Source organism: Rattus rattus, chromosome 10 (assembly GCF_011064425.1).
Source record: "Rattus rattus isolate New Zealand chromosome 10, Rrattus_CSIRO_v1, whole genome shotgun sequence".
In the NCBI taxonomy this organism is placed as follows: Eukaryota; Metazoa; Chordata; class Mammalia; order Rodentia; family Muridae; genus Rattus; species Rattus rattus.
The window spans coordinates 68,223,062-68,245,097 of NC_046163.1; the positions used below are offsets into that span (position 1 = coordinate 68,223,062).

General features: G+C 47.0%; 1 protein-coding gene across 2 annotated transcripts in view; it reads right to left on the reverse strand.

Moving 5' to 3' along the window:
* The window catches only part of Prox1 (prospero homeobox 1), a 49,513-nt gene extending 27,955 nt beyond the window's left edge, over positions 1–21,558 (reverse strand). The window contains exons 1-3 of one of the 2 annotated variants that reach the window (XM_032915190.1): positions 21,468–21,558; positions 11,546–13,337; positions 4,371–4,478 (exon numbers count right to left, since the gene is read on the reverse strand). In XM_032915190.1, coding sequence (XP_032771081.1) covers positions 4,371–4,478; positions 11,546–13,270 — 1,833 coding nt within the window. In that variant the 5' untranslated portion in view covers positions 13,271–13,337; positions 21,468–21,558. Of the gene's footprint in view, positions 1–4,370; positions 4,479–11,545; positions 13,338–18,027; positions 18,202–21,467 lie in introns of those variants that run through there. The other variant, XM_032915191.1, reaches the window with a different exon arrangement.
* Positions 21,559–22,036: the final 478 nt, after the last annotated feature.

Sequence of the window (22,036 nt, forward strand, 5' to 3'; positions counted from 1 at the left end):
CCCGCTTTGTGAGCAAAGGATCAATTGTTCTAGAAAGGCTAGCTCTGTGGTGTGTTAATGTGTTACTGCACAAACTAATCGCTTCAATAAAGAGGCTGTGTTTCCAGAGTGTACGAGTCTCTGTGACTTTGATTAATGCTTCCCACGGGACATCTCAGCCTCAATATGGGCTGGAGAAACTTCCTAAATATTCAATGAGCATGGTCAAAAGACGTATAAAACAAATCAACCTGACACCTTAATCCGGCTAGGCAGCAGTTGACTCAGGGGGTGGAGGGGAAGAGATACACCATTTAACACTGCAGGCTTGGAAGCCTGCGAGCGCCTGCTCTTCAAAGCCGAAATGACACGGAATCTGTTGTGCTCAGTGGCCTAGGAGTTATTGGTGTGTACGTTAAAACCGCCCGGCAGTGAGCAGGAAGGCGGGGCGGCCCTTCCATCCTGGAATCTCTCTCACATTCACGCTCTTCTTCTCATCGGACCTCAATCCACAATGAGTGGAACTGCTCGCCTCAGTGTCCTCTGCTCGCCTCAGTGTCCTCTGCTCGCCTCAGTGTCCCCCGGAGGGAATGGAGCAGGACTCTCTGAGAGAGCATCCAACTTCAGAGTCTCACTGGAACAGCTAAACTACGGTGGCCCAGGATTTGTCTCCTGCTTCCCACCATCCCACACCAACATATCTGAGTGCCTGTGACTTCCTGCTAACTCTTCTCCTCCCGAGTAACTGGAAAGCATCTATCTCCTTCTGTGGGGGAGCCTCTTGGGGATGGAGGGTTAGCACTGGGTCCAGGCCTGGAAGGAGGTGTGAAGTCATATGCCTCGTGCAGTCTGGGCTCACCTTCAGGAGCTCCCTGAAGGATGAACGCCATCTAACACCTGACATCTCCAGCTTTGGCTGAGACAGGACCTAGGTAACCCCTAACTCAAGAAATTAAATATTTTCCGCAGACACTGCTTCTCCAGGTTATTTTTTTTTTATTGCAAAACTAGTGTCTAGTCGCTGTTAGAAGTAGAAATGACAACTTGAAAAAGTGTATTTTTACGGGGGTTAGGACCTTTTTTAGATGAACATGCTGCAGCCAAGTGTTGTGTGTGTCTTTTGAAGATAACTAACCGAGTGGCATTTCCGATGAAATTCCAGGATCCCTCTCCCCATTCCCAGGGCTCTCCCAGTGTAGTGGTTTCTTGGATCTTAACTACAATCAAACTTTGCATTGTGCACACATATATACCACATCCTCTAGTTCTCTTAGCCTTAAAAAAAAAAGATATGATTTGTGGTGGCTGTGTGTGCTACAGAATAATGTGCACGTTTGTGTGTAGGCAGAGGGTCAACACTCGGACTTGGGGTCACCCTCTGGTTAGGGGAGGCTCTGCTGTCCTCCTCGTTAGAAAGTTACGAAGCACTCCACTTAAACGGCTTCCCGAGCACTTCGTCTTAGCACCGATGCTTCCGTCAGTTTAAGGAACACAAATTCACGTATTACTAGCTAAATTAAAAGATGTAATTAGGAAAGTTAAAATGTTTAATTCACTCCAAAAACAAAGGAGAAACGGCCTTGCCTGGGTTTCTGCAGTGGGTCGCACACACACGCTACGGGGGGGGGGGATGATAATTAATCTTCAGCTAAACTCATACTTTAGCCACTGTTTCTCCCAGTGTGGTTAAAGCATGGGTAGAATCTGTAATCGAATATTCGTGCTCTTAAAAAGAAAACATTTTACCCAGGAATTTTATCGTGGCTTGGGCAGAGCTTGTAGTTATTCGTACAGTGAGTTTATGGGTAGCTTCTCAAGGAGTGAGAAGCCTTTTTCCTCCCCCTCATATTTATAGTATTTGCCCACCTTAGCCACTTGTCATTCATGCAAGTGCAGAGGGCCTGGAACATTTTTGATGTCTGTATCTTGTTTTGAGTAGTGCTGTTTGGCTCAAAATGGCTTGGGTTTTCCACCCCCATGGAGGCTCATTTTGGTGCTGAGTGAGTGGCCTCTGTATTTATAAAGTTCTTTGGTCTGTCTCTGCATAAAGGTGCTATATAAAAACTTAGGAGGCAATGTCATTGTTAGAAAAAATGCGACAGATCACTGTGTAAGAGGGGTGAATTGGGAGGTAGCAAGAGGCATGCAGGTGTGCACATGGTATACAAAATCACAACCCTCCTCCTCCCCCCCACCTTAGAACCAAAGACTGGTTGGCCAGGTCCTAGAAGGTGCTTGGGCATATCTAAATGGCAGTCAAAGGTAGCTATGAATGGCCAGATTTACTAATAACATTATGAAAATTATTTTGTGGTGTGTGTATCTGTATCCGTGTATTGTGTATCACTCTCATTATGTATGTGTGCCCTCTCTCTCTCTCTCTCTCTCTCTCTCTTTCTCTGTGTGTGTGTGTGTGTCTGTATCCGTGTATTGTGTATCACTCTCATTATGTATCTCTCTCTCTCTCTCTCTCTCTCTCTCTCTCTCTGTGTGTGTGTGTGTGTGTGTGTGTGTGTGTCTTTACTGTTCAGTTCTTGAGCATGAACCTTGAGCAGTGCAATGTCCTGTCCCACTGATGGAGCTTGTCTGAGTGAAACTGAAACTGACCGCTTCTGAACGCTTGCTCCAGCCGCTAGGTCTATTGTAGAAAGCCACCTCCAGAAGCAAGTCTTTCTCCTGGCTCCCCATGGCACCGGTTTTGAGTGCCTATGGCTGCTGTCAACCTTTGGCTACTTTTCCCTTGCTGGGCAGCTGGTTGTTACTGGATGAGGAAGGGAACGCACCTTCACTTAAGAAGTGCACCAAGAGAGAAAAAGCCCAAGTTGATACACAGTTCAGAAGCAAGCAAGAGGAAAACAAAACTTCCCCCACAGAGCCAAATTAAACAAGAGAGTGGCGGGAAACAACTGGCAAACTGAAGCCCTGGGCTTGGCTTGAGCATGAGATGCAGGCTCTGGATGAGGGGGAGATGGGGGAGCAGGCACAGCTTGGAGGCTTGAAAGATCTTGGTTGAACGAATCAGAACTTGTATACGGAGAGGTGCAGGGGTCACCCACCCCCTAAACCAATCTCAGCTAATGTAAAGTTTATCAGAGTCCTTGGGTATGATACCATGAGTGTCGTTATCATCGAAACCCCGTCTATGTCTTTAAAAAGTTAAAGATATTTAACACGACATCAAGTTGATGCAGATAATTACTTCACACCCACAGGACACGGACACATACACACATACACAGGTACAGACACATACACAGACACAGACACACAGACATAGACACACACATACAGACACACGCATACAGATAGACATACACAGACAATATACATACATAGACACAGACACACAGACACAGACACACACACACACACACACAACCACATACACACAGACAGATAGACACACAGATACACACAGACACAGATACACACAGGCACAGACACACACATACACACACACACACACAAAGACACACATAGACACACACAGACGCACACACAGATGTACACACAGACACAAACACACATATACAGACACACACACAGACATACAGACACACACACAGAGACACACACATACACATACACACAGACACAAACACAGACACACAAACAGACATACACACACACACAGACACACAGACACATGCGCAGACACACACAGACACATACACAGACACACAGACACATGTGCAGACACACACAGACATATACACAGACACATGCACAGACACACACAGACACAGACACACAGACACATGCGCAGAGAGAACCAGGAGGTCCCAGTATTCTGTAGAAGAGGGGCTGCAGCTGTAGGCCGACAGCGTTCATGTCCTCATTTGAATAATGTGTCCTGAATCTGTCACTTTATTCATCCCCCTTACGCTCAGTGTACTCTACATCAACAACAAATTAAGTTGTGAATAAGAGACCATCTTCACTTTTGTTTTTAGGCAGCCACTGCAGAGAGAGTCTCAATGTACACCCCTTTCGATGACGGAGGGAAAGGAGGTGCTGAAAGTTAACTTTCAGAGGCACCAATATGGGAAAACCAGCAAAAACAGAAACAGTTTACTGTTGCGGGGGTCGGGGTATCTCGGAGATCTTTTTTTTTTTTCCTGGAAGGTCCGGACATGACCAGTGGAGATGCATACAGGACGCGATTAAAACCTGCAGACAGAGGCAAAGCCTCCTGAGCTGCGCCCTGATAGCCCATGAGACTTAGGAAACATCCCTGGAGTTTAATGGACGAGTGGACACAACTTCAGACAAACGGACAGGAAGAACAACCAATCGAGTCACAGGTGCAGTCATAGGTGGGCCCCACACTCATCTCCATTAACTCCCAAGAGTCCAGACAAGGAAAGATGGGTAATAAAAACAGTCCCTACCTTTACGTCCGAGAAGTAGGTCTTCAGCATGTTGGAGCTGGGGTAACGGGTGTAAAAGAACATGAGCTTTGCCTTTTTCAAGTGATTGGGTGATAGCCCTTCCTGCATGTGGGATGCAACCGGTTAAGGCACAAACGTGGTTAAACGAAAGCGTGTATCCCTCCCATCCCCACCACCACACACCGACAATGTGTCCCCGTAAGCAGCCCTGGGAAGGCTGGGTGGACATCCAAGTGGCTTCTGGAACCCATCACTAACAAACGGCCACCTTGTGCTCAGAATATTCGTTGCCTGTCTCCAATCGCCAAGGGGAAGGGTGAGGATGCACACTTCAGCTACAGATTCCTGGCTCCTGCCTGATGGGGATGTCCAAGCCCTCCTCCCCGGTTAAAGTCCAGTGTGCGCTCCATACTCTCGTTGCTAAGGAGACAGCCAGCCTAAAGCCCACAGCACGGTCCTAGTCTAGGATCTCCTTTCCTTCTCCACAGCCGCCTTCTCTGTGCTCGTTTCTCTACGCTCTGCAGTTTGCATCAGATGATCAAGCCGGCCCGGGCAAAGCTAGCTAGCCGCACAGCACGTTATTTTAAACTCGATTATACAAGGTTCCCGTTTCACCTTCCAGCGCTAGCTAAGACAGCGAAACTTCAAGACTCAGTTTCTCCCTCCCGTCTTACTGTGATTGTCTTTGATCTGCTTCCTTTAAAATAACAACTCAAACCTGGGAGGGGTAGCCTGGCGGGAGAGAGCAGGAGTGAGGTGTCGCTTTTGTTAAAGCAACGGTCCAACACCAAGTACCCAAGAATTTGCCCGTTCTGGATTTATAGTTAACTCCTTTGAGAATGACGTAGTAGTTGGGGGCTAACAAATCAATGCATGTGGGTTAGTAGATCAATAAGTAGCCACTTACCCCAAATAAGAAGGCCTATTTATCTAGAAACATCATCACCTTTTAGATCTGTAAACAGTGACAACGGAACAGTTCCCAGGAGGATGCCAGGCGAACCACAACAATCCAGGCTGCCCGAATCTCTCCCAGATTCTTGGCACTCCTCAGCAGGCTCCGAGCTGGGATGGCTCTGGTCACATCTGTGCCGCAGCCTGGCCCTGCCATTTCCTCAGCAAATTAATGGCTTTATAATTTATCAGAGATGAAGATGCACGTGGAGAAAATCAATGTGGTCCCCCACAAGGTCAATTAAGGGTCCTTCCTGGAGGCTCCTCTAAGGGCTATCTCTTAAAGGAGAGGGGGAAAAATAGGGTGGAAAACAGGGGGGGGGAGAGAGAGAGAGAGAGAGAGAGAGAGAGAGAGAGAGAGAGAGACCTACACACCCTCAGTTACCCAGTGAAAATTGCACATCTTACGAAGAAAGGTCAGATAAACATTGATACTTGGGAAAGAGAACAGGTTCCTGGTACCTCCCATTAGGAATAGCACTGTGGATCGTAAGAGTAGTGTGGAGACGTACACTATCAAATTAATATCGATAAGCTCTTGACTTCTCCTGACCAAACACTCTGCCGTGAATGTTTTCTGAAGGCAAACACTCCCTTTCATATCCCACTCTGCTAAAAAATAAAAAAAAAAAGGTCTCCTTTGTTTTTAAATGGAAAAGTTAACTCGTGTGTGTGTGTGTGCGCGCGCGCGTGTGTGTGTGTGTGTGTGTGTGTGTGTGTGTGTGTGTTTGCAGGCGCGCGTGCACGCGTAACTGAGAATAAACCCCGAAGAAATAAATTTTGATTTTTTTTCTCTGTGCAGGCCAAAGCAGCTTAACTGAACTTGTGTTTTTGTTTAAGGTCCTTAATGATTACAAAGACGGTAATTTATGACTGACATACTTGTTGTGCCAAGGAGAAGCTGAAAGGCCTCTCTAGTAACCTCCATTAGACGGAGACAACTAAAGGAGCCGGCACACTTCAGGGCCATCTGTCCAAATGCATAAGTGGAATCGTGGCTGCAAGCTGTCTCCAGCCTCATGACAAGAGTTTTAAGGGAGCCCAAACTTGGATGAGCATCTTCGATCCGGGTGCTAATCTTTTCTCTCAGAGAGCCCTGCCTGTGATGCCAAGTCCCAGATCTTGAAGATTTGGTCTCATACAAGAGACACAAACCGTTTTGCCCCGTGTCTGGGAGAGGAACAGGGTTCCCCAGATACCCTGGGGTTTTCCATGCATCTAAAATTTGTTAAGATATTTTAAAAAAAATAAAATCCCATTCTCTTTTGATCAGAATTTACAGGCTTTTTATTTAATGAAGGAAAAAAAGAAACATTATTCTGATTTGGATTGTTCAAGTTGGTTTTGTTTTTTTTTTGTTGTTGTTTGTTTGTTTGTTTGTTTTTTTTTTTTTTTTTTTGCTTCAAGATTTTTCCGGTTGGTAATACCTGGAAAGATCTGTCCAAAGAGAACACAGCCTGTCTCTGTCCCTCTCGATCCTGTGTAATTAAGATAAAACTCTCATAAAATATGTTTCTAATAAACTATTAAAAACAGCTAATGAAACATTTAAAAACCAGCAGTTAGATAATCCCCCCCTTTTTTTTCCTCCTCAAAATCAATCTGAACTGACCGATTGGTTAATTTCCCTTTTAAGTGCTTGTGCTGAAAGCAACTGCTTTTCCAAGAAGGCACTAGCTGTTTCCTGGATACTTACACACGCACAATGACTCACGACGGAATAGATTCAGTAAACATACAGCTGTACTGAACACGGGCTAAGCTCCATTCAAGGCCAGGGAAGAAAATGAGCACAAATAAATATTAAGGAGGTGAGGGGTGGGGGGGAGGGAGGGAGGAGGAGAGGGGGGGTGCAAACAAGCGCTGTCCCGGCAGCAGCTCACACGCTCAGCTTTGTGAAGACAGATGACATTCAATTCTATGTGTAATGCAAAATAGACAATAACTGCAGAAACTTGAGACGGCTGCCAGGTGTAAAAAAAAGAGAGAGAGAGAGAGGAGAGAGGGAAGGGGGGAACGAAAGGATGATAAATCCATAAATTAATGAAAGACATCTGCTCAGACATATAAAGGATCAGGAAAGGAGAAGGCTACAGCTGAACCCCAGAGTTCAAACAACCTGAGAGCCTCAGTGTGGTTTGTTTACCAAACACAATACAACCGAACCTAAAGGCAGCGCCAGAGGCACAGCCCGGGCAGCCAAAGGGCAAATGCAAGAAGAGTGGGCCCTGAAGGCTACAGGAAGAAAAAAAAAATTGCTTCCCAGCCGAACTGTGTTCCAAGCTGCAGATCCACATAGGGGAGAGGGTTATCCCATTTTCTAAGCACTTTTGAAACAGATTTTCCCCTTCTCTGCCACTTTCTCAAGAAAATTCGACGGATGGAAAACAGCTAAGCTCTCAGTGACAGAAACACAGTCGGACGTCACTCTCTGAGGAGTCTGACATCATCAGAGAGCTGTGCAAGGTGTGTTTGTTTGAATGACCTTTTTTTTTTTTCCTCACTTTTTTTCTTTAGATGGTTAGGTGCTTGTAGCCATTCATGATTTCATCTATGTGTTAAGTTCCGGGGCTCTCCAAGGCTTCTCAAAACGTCAAAGGTCACACTTCACACCTGTAATCCCAGCTCGAGGGTTGCCGAGGCAGGAGAATTGCTATAATCTCAAAGCTAGCCTAGGCTACTTAGTGAGACCTTGTCTCAACCAACCAAAAAGAACAACAAAAACCATCATCGTTTTCAACCGGTGCTTTATGATTTGACACCCAATCTATGCCACAAAACTGGTTTTTCTTTCTCAGCCCCAGTCACGCGAACACCCTTTGCAAAGGTCAAGCCCAGAGGACGGGCTGAGGACCTCCAGCCACACATCTCTTAAGGGTTCACCTGACAACTCTGTGCTTGGGCTGTGCGGATGCAAATGCGAAAGGCGGGCACAAGGCTACTTTTCTTGAGATGCAAAGAAGATGGGACAAGAAACATCACGAAGAAAGACAATTGGCTAACTGATTCTCTGGGGATTTGAATAAAACTTAGTATTTGATTAAACGGATTCATTTGCAACGATACTGGACACATCGTTTTACACCCAAGACATGAGCTCTTTAGACCAGGTGCACCGAAGTTCTGTTTAACAGGAACACAAGGAGGACTCCTTTCTAGGAGGGCCACAAGGCCCGTGAGCCTAGGATTTCAAACATCTGTGACTAGGGTGCCCAGCAGAACCTGTAGCCCCTTGAGAAACGGGTAGTCACCACTGCTCTTTATCATGGCTTACTCGAGAAGCAGGGATACCCCTTGGTGTCCGAAGGGGGAAATGATGCTGTCTTGAGTGATTGCTCAGTGGACAAGTTGTTCACCGAGCACAGAGAAGACCCTGGGTTCACTCTAGCATGCCAGGGATTTTTTTTTTTAAAAAAAGAAAGTTATTCATGATCACTTGAAGAACTATAAAAGCACAGTGATAGTGGTCCCCAAGTACCATCTCAGGACACCTCTATTCCTTTCCATTGGTATTGTCCCCGCTAGGGCCTTGCAGTACAAAACTGAAGTACAGTATTACTTGCAAACGGTTCCTCGAGACTTTCTACCAAGCCAAGAATGAATTTGGGGGCTTTTGTTTTGCTATATTTTGTGTGGTCTGGTTCTTTGGTCTAAAACTGAATCGATGAGATGGTTGTGTAGAGCAGTAGGTGTCGGAGTCAGGTGAGTCATGGGCGCCGCTGCCCCAGGAAGCAGGTGAGAAGGAGAGGCTGATCTCCTGTTGCGGCTTGCCTGTCCTTTCCCCAAAGTTAGATCTTTTAAGGAGCTGACCAGTCACAGGTTCAACAATAGAGGAGAGGAGAAGGCCAGAGCTTAGAGCCCAAAATGTGGGAGACCAGATGGCCGATGGTTAACAAGATGCCAGAGGCCAGGGAGCCTGAAGGGAGGAAGCAGCCCCAGATGTGAGTAACCCGGATTTTAGGTGAACAGGGGCGTCTCCTGCCATGACAGCTCAGAAGGGGATCAAAGCAGCAGGAGACAGAATAGCCGCCCCCCGAAGATGAAGATGCTCTCACATTTTCTTTAGAGCCATGGGTGTATGGGGAGGGAAGGGCCTCCTTTCCCTTCAAATCCTCAAAGTTCCTTGGGAGATTTAGACAGAGAGGGTGCACAGTGAGCTTATGGGAGACTGAAGGCAAAGCAAAAGACTTTTCTTTCCCTAGAAAAACAAGCTGACGGAAAAGGGTGTGACCATTAATTGTCAGATCGTGAGGAGAAGTCCGAAACTTAGAAAGCTGGTATTATTATGGAGACTTGTCTGTGTACATTCAGGGTTTCCAAACCTAGTTTAACTGGTTACTAAAATGAGCATGTGTTACTGAGTGTGTGTGTGTGTGTGTGTGTGTGTGTGAGAGAGAGAGAGAGACAGAGAGAGAGAGAGAGAGAGAGAGAGAGACAGAGAGAGAGACAGAGAGACAGGAGACAGAGAGACAGAGACAGGGAGACAGGAGACAGAGAGACAGCTACCTTACTGTTTGTTTTAAATGCAGTTCTCTGAGATGCAAAGAGTCTAACCTTAGACATCAGGCTAACATGATGGCCCTTGTACCTTGTGGGGAGGTTGACAACCACTCAAGCTATCCTGTCTACTTCCTTTCTCTTTCTCCTTTCCTTGTTGCCGGCTGGAAATACAGAACACAAGCGTGAGGCTTAGCTCTGGGTGAATTGACTATTAGGGTCTTGAACCAACAAACAAGCTCAGATCTGAGACCTCAGTGGCTTTGTCTTTGCCCAAGATGTTCTTATCTTCCCTGGGGTAGGAAGTGATGCTGGGCTGAGTGGTCCAGGAAGTCTCATGCTCCTGGCTTCAGCTCACTTTACCAGACTGCCCTGAAGGAATGAGATACGATATTTCAACCATCCTGGGGACTTGGAACATCCACGCAGCCTCTGGAGTGGGCTTAGCTACTAAAATGTCAATTTCTAGTCATCAAGACGATTGCTCAAAATTCTCAATTTAGTAACAGCCAACTTAATTGCTAAATTTTATATCCATCTGGTAATTTATTATACAAGAGGCATGCTTCCACCTGCCCCCCAAATGCTACTATTCTCCCCACACCCCCAAAGACAAACAACCACAGGATTTTTTTTTTAAAAAAAAAGAATATCGAAAGGATTGATCTGTAGAAGAAAAAAGTTATGGATTAAAAATCACACGAATACAGAATAGATCTGCTGAAAAAGTGTAAGTGACACCTCAACTAAGTCAGGTTAAGGGCAGAAAAAGAGTCCTTAAAAGGGCCGTTTTATACAGCCGAGTTTTGGATTTAACTGTGTTCTCTCGTTTTCAAAAATAATTTGCTTTGTGTATGTTAGGACAAAAGATGGCTGTGTTTGGCTGAGCAGGGGTCACTCATGCGTACAGGCAGCTGCCCAGACCCATGAAGGAGCCTGGGTGATCCAGAGAGAGAGACTAAAACCATCGGAATAAATCAGTACCTGCCCATTTCCTTTAAAAACGGCCTCACTTAAAGCTTAAAGAGAGAGGCCGAGCCCTCCCCACACCCATGGCTGCCTGTCCCACACCACGGCATCTTCATGGGAGACGCAGCCAGGCTTCTGCAGCCCACAGCAGCCTCCAAGTCAGCCGACAGTGAGAATTCTCAATGGAGTCACAGGTCTGAAAACTGGCTTTTCTCCTCACTTCTGTCACAAAACTTACCATCTTCATAAAATTCAGTATTTACAAGGTGTCCCCCCCCCACCTCCCCCCAACCCACCTCTGCTCTCAGGAAAGAAGACCGGAAAGTCCCACAGGAAGAAAGGGGGGGGGAGCCCTGTTGGGAAGTCACCTTGGAAACAGTTACTAGAGGCAATTAAGTACTTGTCGGAGTTATAGAGATGTCGGGGTCGGCTTTTAAGTTTCTCTGCAATCAGAAACACCCGGCACATGGCTGTCACGAGCCTGTTACGGTGAGTAATGGGAAAGACAGGGTTCTTAAGAAGGCTGTGCACTGTGGTCTGTGCCTGTCATCTGCGTATCTTGGGAGACCTAGGCCAGCCTGGGCTACATAGTGAAGCTTCTCAAAGTCCCCGAACCCAAACAAAACTACACCTCCCAGAGCACACGGAAACCATACTGAGGTATATCATCCTATCCAGTGTGGGAGCCTGCTTTGCGCAGACCTCCTTCGGGCTTTTGTTAACACTTGCTCTTGAGGGGAAAGATAAAAGGATATTGCGCTTCCCGAATAAGGAGAGATGTCGGACATGTCTTGAAGATCTCCACACTCGGACTTTATGAGTGACAAAGAGAGTCCTTCTGCGGTGCTGGGTGGGTGTGCTGGTGAACAGGGGTGGTGGCTCAGGTGGTGGGATGACATCTTGGTCCTCAGACTCGTTGTGTCCCGAGTCAAGTCTAAGGACTCAGGAGAGGCTCTGTCTTTTCCCGAGAAGGAGCCGGAGGGAGCACCTAATGGACTCTGAAATGGGTAAGCCATCAAGGGCAGGGGAAAGGGATGGCGGAAGCTGGGGGTGGTGAAGCCTGCGGTGGCAGAAAGGGGCGACTGGTGCAGGGGCTGGTGGTGGCCACCAGTGGCCGGGCCAGAGGCGGATTGCTCAGATGAGTTTTTCCGGACCACCAGGGGAAGGGCTTCCGTCTGGTCTGTGGAACTAGGCATCTGCACATTGCCAAAGGTGTCCAGGGGGTTCGGAATGATGACATCACCAAAGCACTGCAGGCGCTGGTTGGCGGTGTGGAAATTGTGGTTTTCCCCATTGACTGCGAATCTGGCCTGGGGGATCTGGAGAGGTGGGAAGACCTGAGGAACCTGGCGAGAGGGTTTGGCTGAGAAGACTTTGACCACTGTGTCCACGACCTGTGACATGGCCGTGTTCAGCTCCTGTTTTAAGGTCTCTGCCAGATGCTTGCCTTCCGGCTGCAGGGAGTTTGGCCCGTGGTCTCTCTCTTTGTTGCTGCCTTCTCGTTTAGGCTTGTTCTCGGCCATCTCCTGCTCCCTGATGAGGGCTCGGGCCCTGTCGATGAACTGCCCCGGGTCCAGCTCACACATCTCATTGTCTGAGCGCCCCACGGAGTCCTGGGCCCGGGCATCCAGGATCTCCGAGCGCATGCTGTCTTCAGACAGGTCGCCATCTTCATCATTTTCGGAGTCGGTGCTGTCGTAGACCTGGTAGAACTTCTCCTGCAGCTGGCGCAGCTGCTTCTGCATGTCTTCCAGCTGCTGTTTCAGCTGTCGGCGCTCCTCTCGCTTCTGTTCTTTTCGGGCTGAAACCAGCTGCTGGAAACTCTGTTGCTGCTGCTGGGGCAGCTTCTGCTTGCGTTTGTTTTCTCTGTAACTTTCTCGGGGACTCACAGACTGCGGGGCCATCTCTCTTTCGTTTTCATTGCCCCTTAATGCCACACTGGGGGAATGGCTCATACCCCGAATGATATTCTCAACCCGGGCGCGCTTTGCTCTCAGGTGCTCGTCACATAAGCGATCCACATCAAACTGGCTCATAGTAGGCCTGCCAAAAGGGGAAAGACACTCTGGGGGGCTGTCTCTTGAAGAGTTGCTACATATATCCTCCTGATGTACTTCAGAGCCCGTGCTAGAGAGTCCGCTGGCTTGGAAACTGGGCTCGGTGCCACCGTTTTTGTTCATGTTATTTTTCAACAGCTGGGAAATTATAGTTGCTCCTGGAAAAGGCATCATGGCATCTTCATACGAGTTCGCCCTCTTCAGCAGCTTGCGGAGTACATTCGACTTTTCCCCATCTGCGTGTTGCACCACAGAATATTCAACATCCTGCTCTGAACCTTGGGGATTCATGGCACTGAAAAATGTTGCCCTTGCCTTAGCAAAAAATGCAGATGCTGTCCCTACCGTCCTTTTCACTCCAATGTCAACCCTTCTCCTCTTGGTTTGCCGGCTTAAGAGGGCTGTGCTGTCATGGTCAGGCATCACTGGACAGTTATTGTGCCATCTTCAAAAGCTTGTCAGCTGGGCACAGCTCAAGAATCCCGGGACCCTGGCCAACAGAACAAAAGGGCTGATGAATCATTTTCTTTAAATTTCTCCAAATTTCCTGACCTCAATCCTGAATCAAATGCAAAATGCATAGGCTCTGGGATTTATGGCACATCACAATTATTGCAATTTATCATGAACTCCGCTTGAAATGAAACATTTTTAAATATTTCTGCTCCACTGGTTTAAGATGGATTAAGATTAAAAAAAAAAAAAAAGCAAAAACTGCTTAAGCACCAGTAATATGATTCCCTTTCACAAATGCCTAAAATGATACTGTTTATCTTCAGAAGAAACGGCAGATTATAAGAACACAGCCTCTGATGAGCAACTGATTAAATTTGGGGGCGTTGAGACTCTTACTATAAAGGAAGAGGGGAGTGGGTCACTCTTAAGAAACAGGGTGGGATTTTGGGGCTGTGTGAAATTTGGATGAAAATCTGATCTGGAAACTATTGTGGCTTTTATGTTACGAAGGGAAGGAGGGCTGAAATAGATGTAGCTATTCTGTTACAGGATTTAAAAGCAACTTTGACACATGTAACCTGGGAAGAATGTAGTGACCAACCTCTTCAGTGGCGTGGTAAGCACTGAGAGGAAGGCACAGACACTCGCTCTCCAATGCTACTCATTTAGCCCAGGTGTGGGGTTGGAATCAGTGAATTCACAGGTGGACATGGCATCTGTGGCTGAGTCCACATAGTACATGGAGATGTTTAGAAAAGGTCACATTATCTCAATTGTTAGAAAGGTAGATTGGCTCTCGCTGTGCTTTTGGGAGCCGTGTGTGCGACAGTGCATTATTGGAGCAGGCAAGAACACACATTTATTCAATCCTAGTTTTGTTCTGGTAAATCTGTCAAAAACAGTGCTTCAAATGGATAAGAAACTCTTCAATACACACCATTCCTGGTTCTTATTGCCTCTGCCAAGTAAAGGGGGCGGTGGGGTATGGGGGGGACGCTAAACAGAAGAAGCAACTGGAGAAGGATATAAAAGAAATAAAATATCAATCAAATATATGAGAAAGGGAGGTAGCTTCTTTGTATGCAAACTAGCATTGCTTTTTTTGGGGGGGGCAAGATATAAAAAGGAAACACCCTTGTGTACATTTTACCAAAGGCCCTTGATACACTGTCACCTAGTAACTAGCAATGCTAACCCCAAATTTTATATGTATGCAAGAGACAACACATCTTTTTTGTTTACAATTAACGTTTTATGAAGAAAATGAAAATACTGCCTTCATGCCAGGTTTATCTGATATTGAACTTCGAGTTTGCTTAACAGAGCGCAGCTTCACAATAACAGGGTCCACTGCCAAAGGCAGCGTGCGGAGTGCTTGGAATCTCTCCCATCTCTTTCGGTTCACCTGTAAAAACATCTACGTGCCCCCTCGGAGTGCATCTGTGGATAGTTCTAAAGAACGACTACCCATGCAAACAGGCATCACTTCAGCATGAAGTAACCTGTAAAAATAAAGACAACGTTCCACGCTTACATGGCAACAATACATTGGTGGTTTATTTGGTTTTTGTTTTCGTTTTCTGTTTTTGTTTTATATATATATGATACATGTTTCACCACGCTGAGTTTGTTCTGGATGTTTTTTTTTTCTGACGACAAAATGTATTTTATTTTCTCTTTTAAAGAGCCAGCTTTCGGGGTATCCTGAAGGCAAGATGCTATTTCTTTCTAGAGATCTTGAATGTCTGAGAGTGAAACAGTTCCAGACAAAATACCCCAAACTTGGGTTGGAGTGAGGGATCTCAATGCCTTTAAGTTCAACATTAAGTTCAGAACAACCGAGACTCCTCATTCACTAACAAGACAACTGGTTTGGGGGGTGACAAAATACAGCGACACATATTTTTCTGGCAGCACACGGAGTCTGATGGGTAATGCAGGTGCAGCTGCTGGGTTAAGGTAAGAACAGGAGCAAGGGGGCAATTTCCAAGGAAGATTCTTTTGTGCATGTAGCAGATTTCCAAACCAGGATTTCTTGCCATCATTTCAACATATTTTACGTCATTTGTATGTGTGTGCAAATCTGTTTTTTTTTTTTCCCTCACTATCCCCAGTAAAGCACACGGATCTCCAATGAAGACCGGAAGAAACTCCTTGCTGTGTCTCCCCCCGCCCCCGTTCACCTTGCTACACAGATGGTTCCTCCCTCTTGGGCTCTGGAGAGCACCCCTGGAGCAGAGGATCCCAGAGGACATGCCAGTGTGCTGATGAGCACAAGGTCATCCAGGCATCCTTCCTCGCCCAGCTGCCAGTCACCTCTCCTCAACTGCACTTCCTCTCCTGTTGCCTAGGTATCAACAGCCACATCCCTGCCTCTGACCAGAGCCAAGAGGAGGCCTGGTTCCTCCTAAGGTAGGATGACCCCACTCTTCATCTTCATTGGAGAATAAATATTAATTAAACATACACTCTGGATCCATTGAGAACCAATATGCTGTAACTCCCTCCAAATTCACCCAACTAAACTGCTTTAAAAAAAAATCTTAATCAATTATCATTTAAAAATTAAACAGTGGTTTGTTTCTATTTGGGGCAAGAAGAATACCACTACTTTAGGTCTTCTCGTAAAATATCCAGCTGAGACATAAACAACAACTATAAAAAGGGCAAAGTAAGTGGGGGAAATGATTTTATCCAGCAAGACAGGGCATCATTTTGATAAGGATACATCAATTTATTTCTCCAAATAGCTCTATGATTTAAACTTAGAAATAAAAGGAGAGTGACTGGGCACATCATGGCCATAATCTAGGGACCATATACGCAAGTTTCAATAGCAATAGCTGTCTGGCCTAGTATTGTATCGTACTTCACTAAATAGAATGCACAGAAATGTTTTTCCCACACCAAAATGCACTGTCAAGTGGCCACGGTAAAAGGAAAATGGGCAAGAACATTTCCCATAATTCCCAGCCCAGAGTTTCCAGGATACATAAGGACTTAGTCACCCACAGGGCCAACCCACTGAGCTATCCAACCACTCAGTGCCCCTTAGCATGTGATCCGAGCCGCGGTTTGTCAACTCCAGTTACTATGGATTCTTGCAATGTTTTCCCTCTAACATCCATCCCGGGTTTGAGCAGCCAGTGTAAAACCGTTGGGCCAGTCTCCCTGAGAAACATTCTAAGGACATGGAAAATCAACCATCATAGACTCCGGCCCCAACGCTTACTGCCGAATTCACGTGTCTTCTAAAGCCCTCCTGAATCAGGTGGAAATAATGTTAGCATGTTAAATTATTCAACACGTGTTGCATCGATTGGTACACGGCCTACACGCACGCTCTGAAACACTTGCACGATAGGCAGAATAAAGCAGCAGATGCCACTGGTGGGGAGGAAATCAACCCAAGACATGAGCAAGTCAGATCTAACTGCTCTAAAAGATCCCTCCCTGGAACCCACGTTGTCTGTCACAAAGAGGACCCATGCGCAGGGTACTTTTGGCTTCATGTGGTAAAAAAAACAAAAACAAACAAACAAAAACCAAAAAACCAACATCAAAAAAACCCAAAACAGTTTTTAGGAAAGAGTTTCAAAGAAACCCAGCACTCTGAAGAATATGAAGTTACGTTGTGCAGGGCTGGACTTTAATGAAGAACTTATTTTGGGGAGGGGGTGTGTAACTTTTACTGTGTCTATCTGGAGCCCAGATTCTAGACAAAGAAGTGTTTCATTATGGTAATTATCCAGATAGTTCAGAGAAATCTTTTATGAGGCATGGGGAGTGTAAGGCTGGCATAGCTTCCTGCTAGAGTTTATTCAGCTATCTGTCCAGGTTGATAAAATTATTTGAAGAAATGACTTGGATTTTTTTTTCTTTTACGAAGTCATCTTAAAGTGGTTTCTAGTGATTTAAGCGAGTCATATAGTTTCAAGTAGGACAGCATCAACATTCTGAAAATCAGCCTGAATTCAACAGGGGAAAATCAGAGGCTTTGATTCACAGACAGACAGACAGACACACACACAGAGTCACACACAGAGTCACACACACAGTCACATACACACATTCATATACACAGACATATACACACATTCACAGAGACGTATTCACATACACACACAGACACACACACATTCACACACATTACATGCACACAATTATACACACACAGACATATATACACATGCACACACACATTCACATACAGACATAGACACACATTCACATACATATATTCACATACAGACATAGACACACACACACACACACACACACACACACACAGAGTCACTAGCTGTCCCCTCCCTGCATTTCTGCTAAGTAGCAACTTTTGACTAAGAGATATTTCTGCATGCTATGAGGTGAAGAAAACCTTTGACATTTTTGAAGAACCTACTTGGCACAAGTTAATACTTTAACAAGTTGTGATCTTGTTGACCAAAAAAGAAAAATTAAATTTTCCTTTACCTCAAGAGGTTTTTAAAACATAACCATTTCACTTGGTAGCCTTCATCTTATCTGAAATTCCATTCATTTTTAACTTGAAAAATGAACACAGAACATTGTTTTGAGATCTGCCCAACATATCGATTTCCACTTATTTAAAAGTTGCAATTCATCAAATTGGACAAATAAAAGAGTGTGAGAAATAATCTTAAAATATACCCCCACACTTTTTTTTTTCCTTTTTGCAGAAAAACCAAAATGGTCAGAATTACCTTTTGGGATGACCGAGGCAATAATATTGAAGGAATTTCTCGTAATGTTGGCCCTTCCAATTTATATAAATACTGCATTGGGGACCTAAACCTATAAGGACACATCACCACGCATACTGTTTTCAGGCTATAACACCAACAGCGTCTGGTAATTTCTTAAAAATTCTTAGTAAAACTTACATTGAGAGCACTGACAACACGTAGCTGAAAGCATACTTGAAATGACATGCACAGCCTGTGGAGAGAGAGGGAGGCTACCAGTTGAGTTAAAAAGGGGGGGGGGCTGGTAACTTACAAAGTGACTCAGCTCAGGTTTGGAGGCTGCACAAACCTGCTCGCAAAGGGACCAAGCGAGCCGAGCCGTGAACACAAGGAGAACAAAGATACATGTTGCATATGCAAGACTTTTCTCCCCACAGAGTGATGAGGCAAATAAGTAGGATTCTGCAGAACAGGCACATAAGATACCAGCAAGTGCCAAGCATAGCTGATGCCTATCAAAAATAAGGTGTATGAACATGGTCATGGGTAACATTTTAATTATTAAAATCTCCAAAAAGCATACAAAGGAAGTGCTAGAAAGGGGTGGTAGTGATGACTAGTGTTTGAGTTAAAATACTAAGAGACATGTATCTTCCATTTTCATGCAAACAAAGACAAAAAAAAAAAAAACCCCAAGTAACAAAACTAACCAACAAGAATGCTTATCATCTGACCTATCCCCATACAACTCAGAGAAGTGTTTAAAGACATGGCCTCACAAGGTTAAGTTTTAAGAACCTAGACAGACTTACATAGAACTCCCAATATCTCTCCTGCACAAAAGCAGACTTTCTTCTTTCTCACTGCAAGCAGCCCGTTTCATTCTGAGAACACTCAGAAGTTCTTGCAAGAAACTCTTCATAGAACAACTGGCTGCCCAGCTCTTCCATCAAATAGCAAAAGCCCAGCTCCCTCTCACAGACTTAGATTCTCCCTCTCCATCAAAGTCCTATCTAGGACACCTGGCACATGTCTGATACAATGGCAGGCAGGGTTCACTTTATGAGAGTATTTAACACAGGGCTTGAAAGAGTTCAGGCACATACCTATTCTTTTGGGGCAGGGAGAGAAAGCACAATACAAAGAGGAGCTCTAACAGCAGTCACAGTTGTGAACTGGCTTTGGAATTTTGGGCAAACTACCCGTTGCTATTGCTGTCCAACACCAACACACACACACACACACACACACACACACACACACACACACAGAGGAGATCTCCCCCCACGGCACCCCCCCCCCAAGCACTGACTTGCCAGAGAGGCATAAACTGGAGGGAAGCAAAGAGAAAGTCAACTCCTTCCACCTGCTGCCCTGAAGTGGGGGTGGGGGCGGGGTGGGTTGCTTTTGGCAGGCTGGCAGACAGAAGCCTGAGATATGACCTCAGCAGTCACCTGCCAACATCCTTAAGACAAATACACAAATACAATCTACCAACCCCCAAAAAAAAAACCACCCTCTCACAGCAGGGGCTCAGACACAACAGCCAACAGCCGGATTCCCATTAGCCTGACAATCCCGTTAAGGAGAACCACCATAAATTCACAAACCTCTTCGTCCCTGAAGCCTGTGGTCTGGAGCTGTAAGGAACACAGACCCCAGGAAACTTGCACCTGTCTTTCTTGACACAACACACCTGTCCAGCCCTGCCCATGTGCATTCTGGTAACAGACTTTTGCCAGACTGGTTTAGGAGAGGAAATGATTTTTTTTTTTTTAACAGAGGGGCACGGGGATGGGGGTAGTAAAAAGCAGAGAGAGCTCAGAAGGAGAGAACAAGAGGACAGGACGACTCTGAGAGAGGAGGCCACCCTGGGCTCGCTCTGCGTTCACTAGCTTAAGGAGACAACTCAGATCTTCTAGGAAAAATATAAGCAAGCAGGTGCGGTTCCAGACTTCCCCGAGGCGGAGAAGGGCTCTGGGTTGCCAAGAACAGCCTTTTAGCACTCCAACCAGCAACCTCGGGCTACTTAAGACTGTCTCTCAGCCCCTCCTTCGGCTTCGGCTCTGAGCTGCCCGGAGGACTCAACTTCCCAAGAAGCTGGGCAGGGGCGGGAGAGCCTGAGTGTGGCTCCCTGCTCTCCCCGGGCCCCCCTCGCTCTCTGCAAAGGCGCTCAGTTTAGCAGGACTAACCGGCTGGCACCGAAAAGGCAACGACAACTTGCTCAGCTGGACTTTGGGTGAGGTCTACCGCCCCCCTCCCCCGTCTCTTCTCCTTGTCTGTTCAGGCAAGATAGCAGCTCTCCCCCTTCCTCCCGCCCTCCTCGCCGTTCTTCTCAGCAACAATCACTCTCACCTCTCCACTCTGCTGGGCTCTTCTCCTCCCTCCCCAGTCCTAGGAACTGGGGCAACAGAGTAGCCCCACTCAGCGAGGCCAGGGCGCAGCTGCCCACCACCCAAGCGTGCCAGCAATGGCTGGGAGCTTCTTCTCGCCTATGGGCGGCCAAGCACACCCCGACCCGGGGCTGGCCCTCCGCGGCGCAGCGTCCAGGTCGCCCCACTGGCGACCCCCGAGGCTTGCGGGGAAAGCTACCCCTACTTAGTGCTTCCCAGCGCCCGGGCGAGCAGACTGGGTGGAGGGGCACCGCGCTCGCTCCTCCGGACCGTCCCCCAACTCGTCTCTCCACGGTTGCAGAGCCGGGTGCAAGCTCCCAGCTCTGAACACACAGAGGAAAGTCACCAGGCGCCCCCTCCTCCCCGCCCTCTTCCCCACGGCCGGCCCTCTGCCCAGGGTTAAAAAGGAGAAGTGAAAGGTATGCAAACACCAAGCAAATAGGGAAAGCCGGGAAGAAAGGCAGCTAGAATAAACAAGACAAAGGGAGAAGGACTCGGGGACTGGCCCTGGAGTTTCAACTCCGGGAGAAGAGAAAGAAGAAGCTGGGAAGATAGCAAGAAAAAAAAAAATCTAGAACAGCAACAACCAAAAGGGACTCATCCCCCTCGCGGCCCCCTCCCCTGAAAAGAGTGCAAGATAAATAAATAAATAAAAATAATACAAAATAAAAGAAAGCCAGAGCCTCAGAGCATCCCAGACACAGTACACAAAAGGTGACAAGATCAGCGACAAGTCCAGCAACGCCAGCCTCCCCCCCCCATCGCCACCATCACCCCATTCACCGGCAGGCGCGAGAAAGAAATAAAAGCCAAGCAGGTCACTTACTCTTCGTTACTGGGAGGAGCGGAGCGCGGAGTTTCACTGAGCCTCCTGCTTAGAAAACTGTTTTTAGAGGCTATTTGATTACGATTCATGTAAATAACACCGTTTTCCCCCTTGGAAAAAGACTGTTTACACGGGTGTGAGTAACGGGAGGCTCTTCTCTCTCTTTCCCATTCAAGAACGAGCCAGTGCGAGCGATTCTGGAAAAGGGGAGGGGACAGCAACCGGGAGAAGATACTTACGCGGTGCGGGCAGCAGCAGGGCGCAGCCGCTCTCTCTTTCTCTCTCTCTTTCTTTTCTCTCTCTCTCCCCCCCTCTCTTCCTCTCTCTTGCGGGCAGAGAAGAAACCCACGCGCGCACGCGGTGATGTCTTACTGGTGATAATTGGCCCAGGGGTCGGTGAGTCTGTGCGGGAGCGAGTGATCTGGGCGAGTGCTGAGAGGCGAGGGGAGAAAGGAGGGAGGGGAGGGGAGAGGCGCGCAGGGCAGAGCCGGGAGCCCGGGGAAAGAAGGGCAGAGAGAGTGGAGAAGGCGGCGAGGGCTGGAGCGCGGAGCGGTGGCCCGAGGCGCAGCGGGCGCGGCGGAGAGGTTTGTGTGCGCCGCGCGGCTTCCCCCGGCTGCAGTGGCGGTCGCTTTCCCAGCGCTCTCTCAGCTGAGGGCTCCGCTCCACAACAAGATTTACTTTAAGACACAGCTGAAGGAAACAGGAAGACTGCACGTCACAGTCCCACTGACGTACCCGGCCCCAGCACCCAATCGCGAGGCGCCTTCGGATTCAAGGGGGGATAGCGAGGCAAGAGAACTTGTGAGGA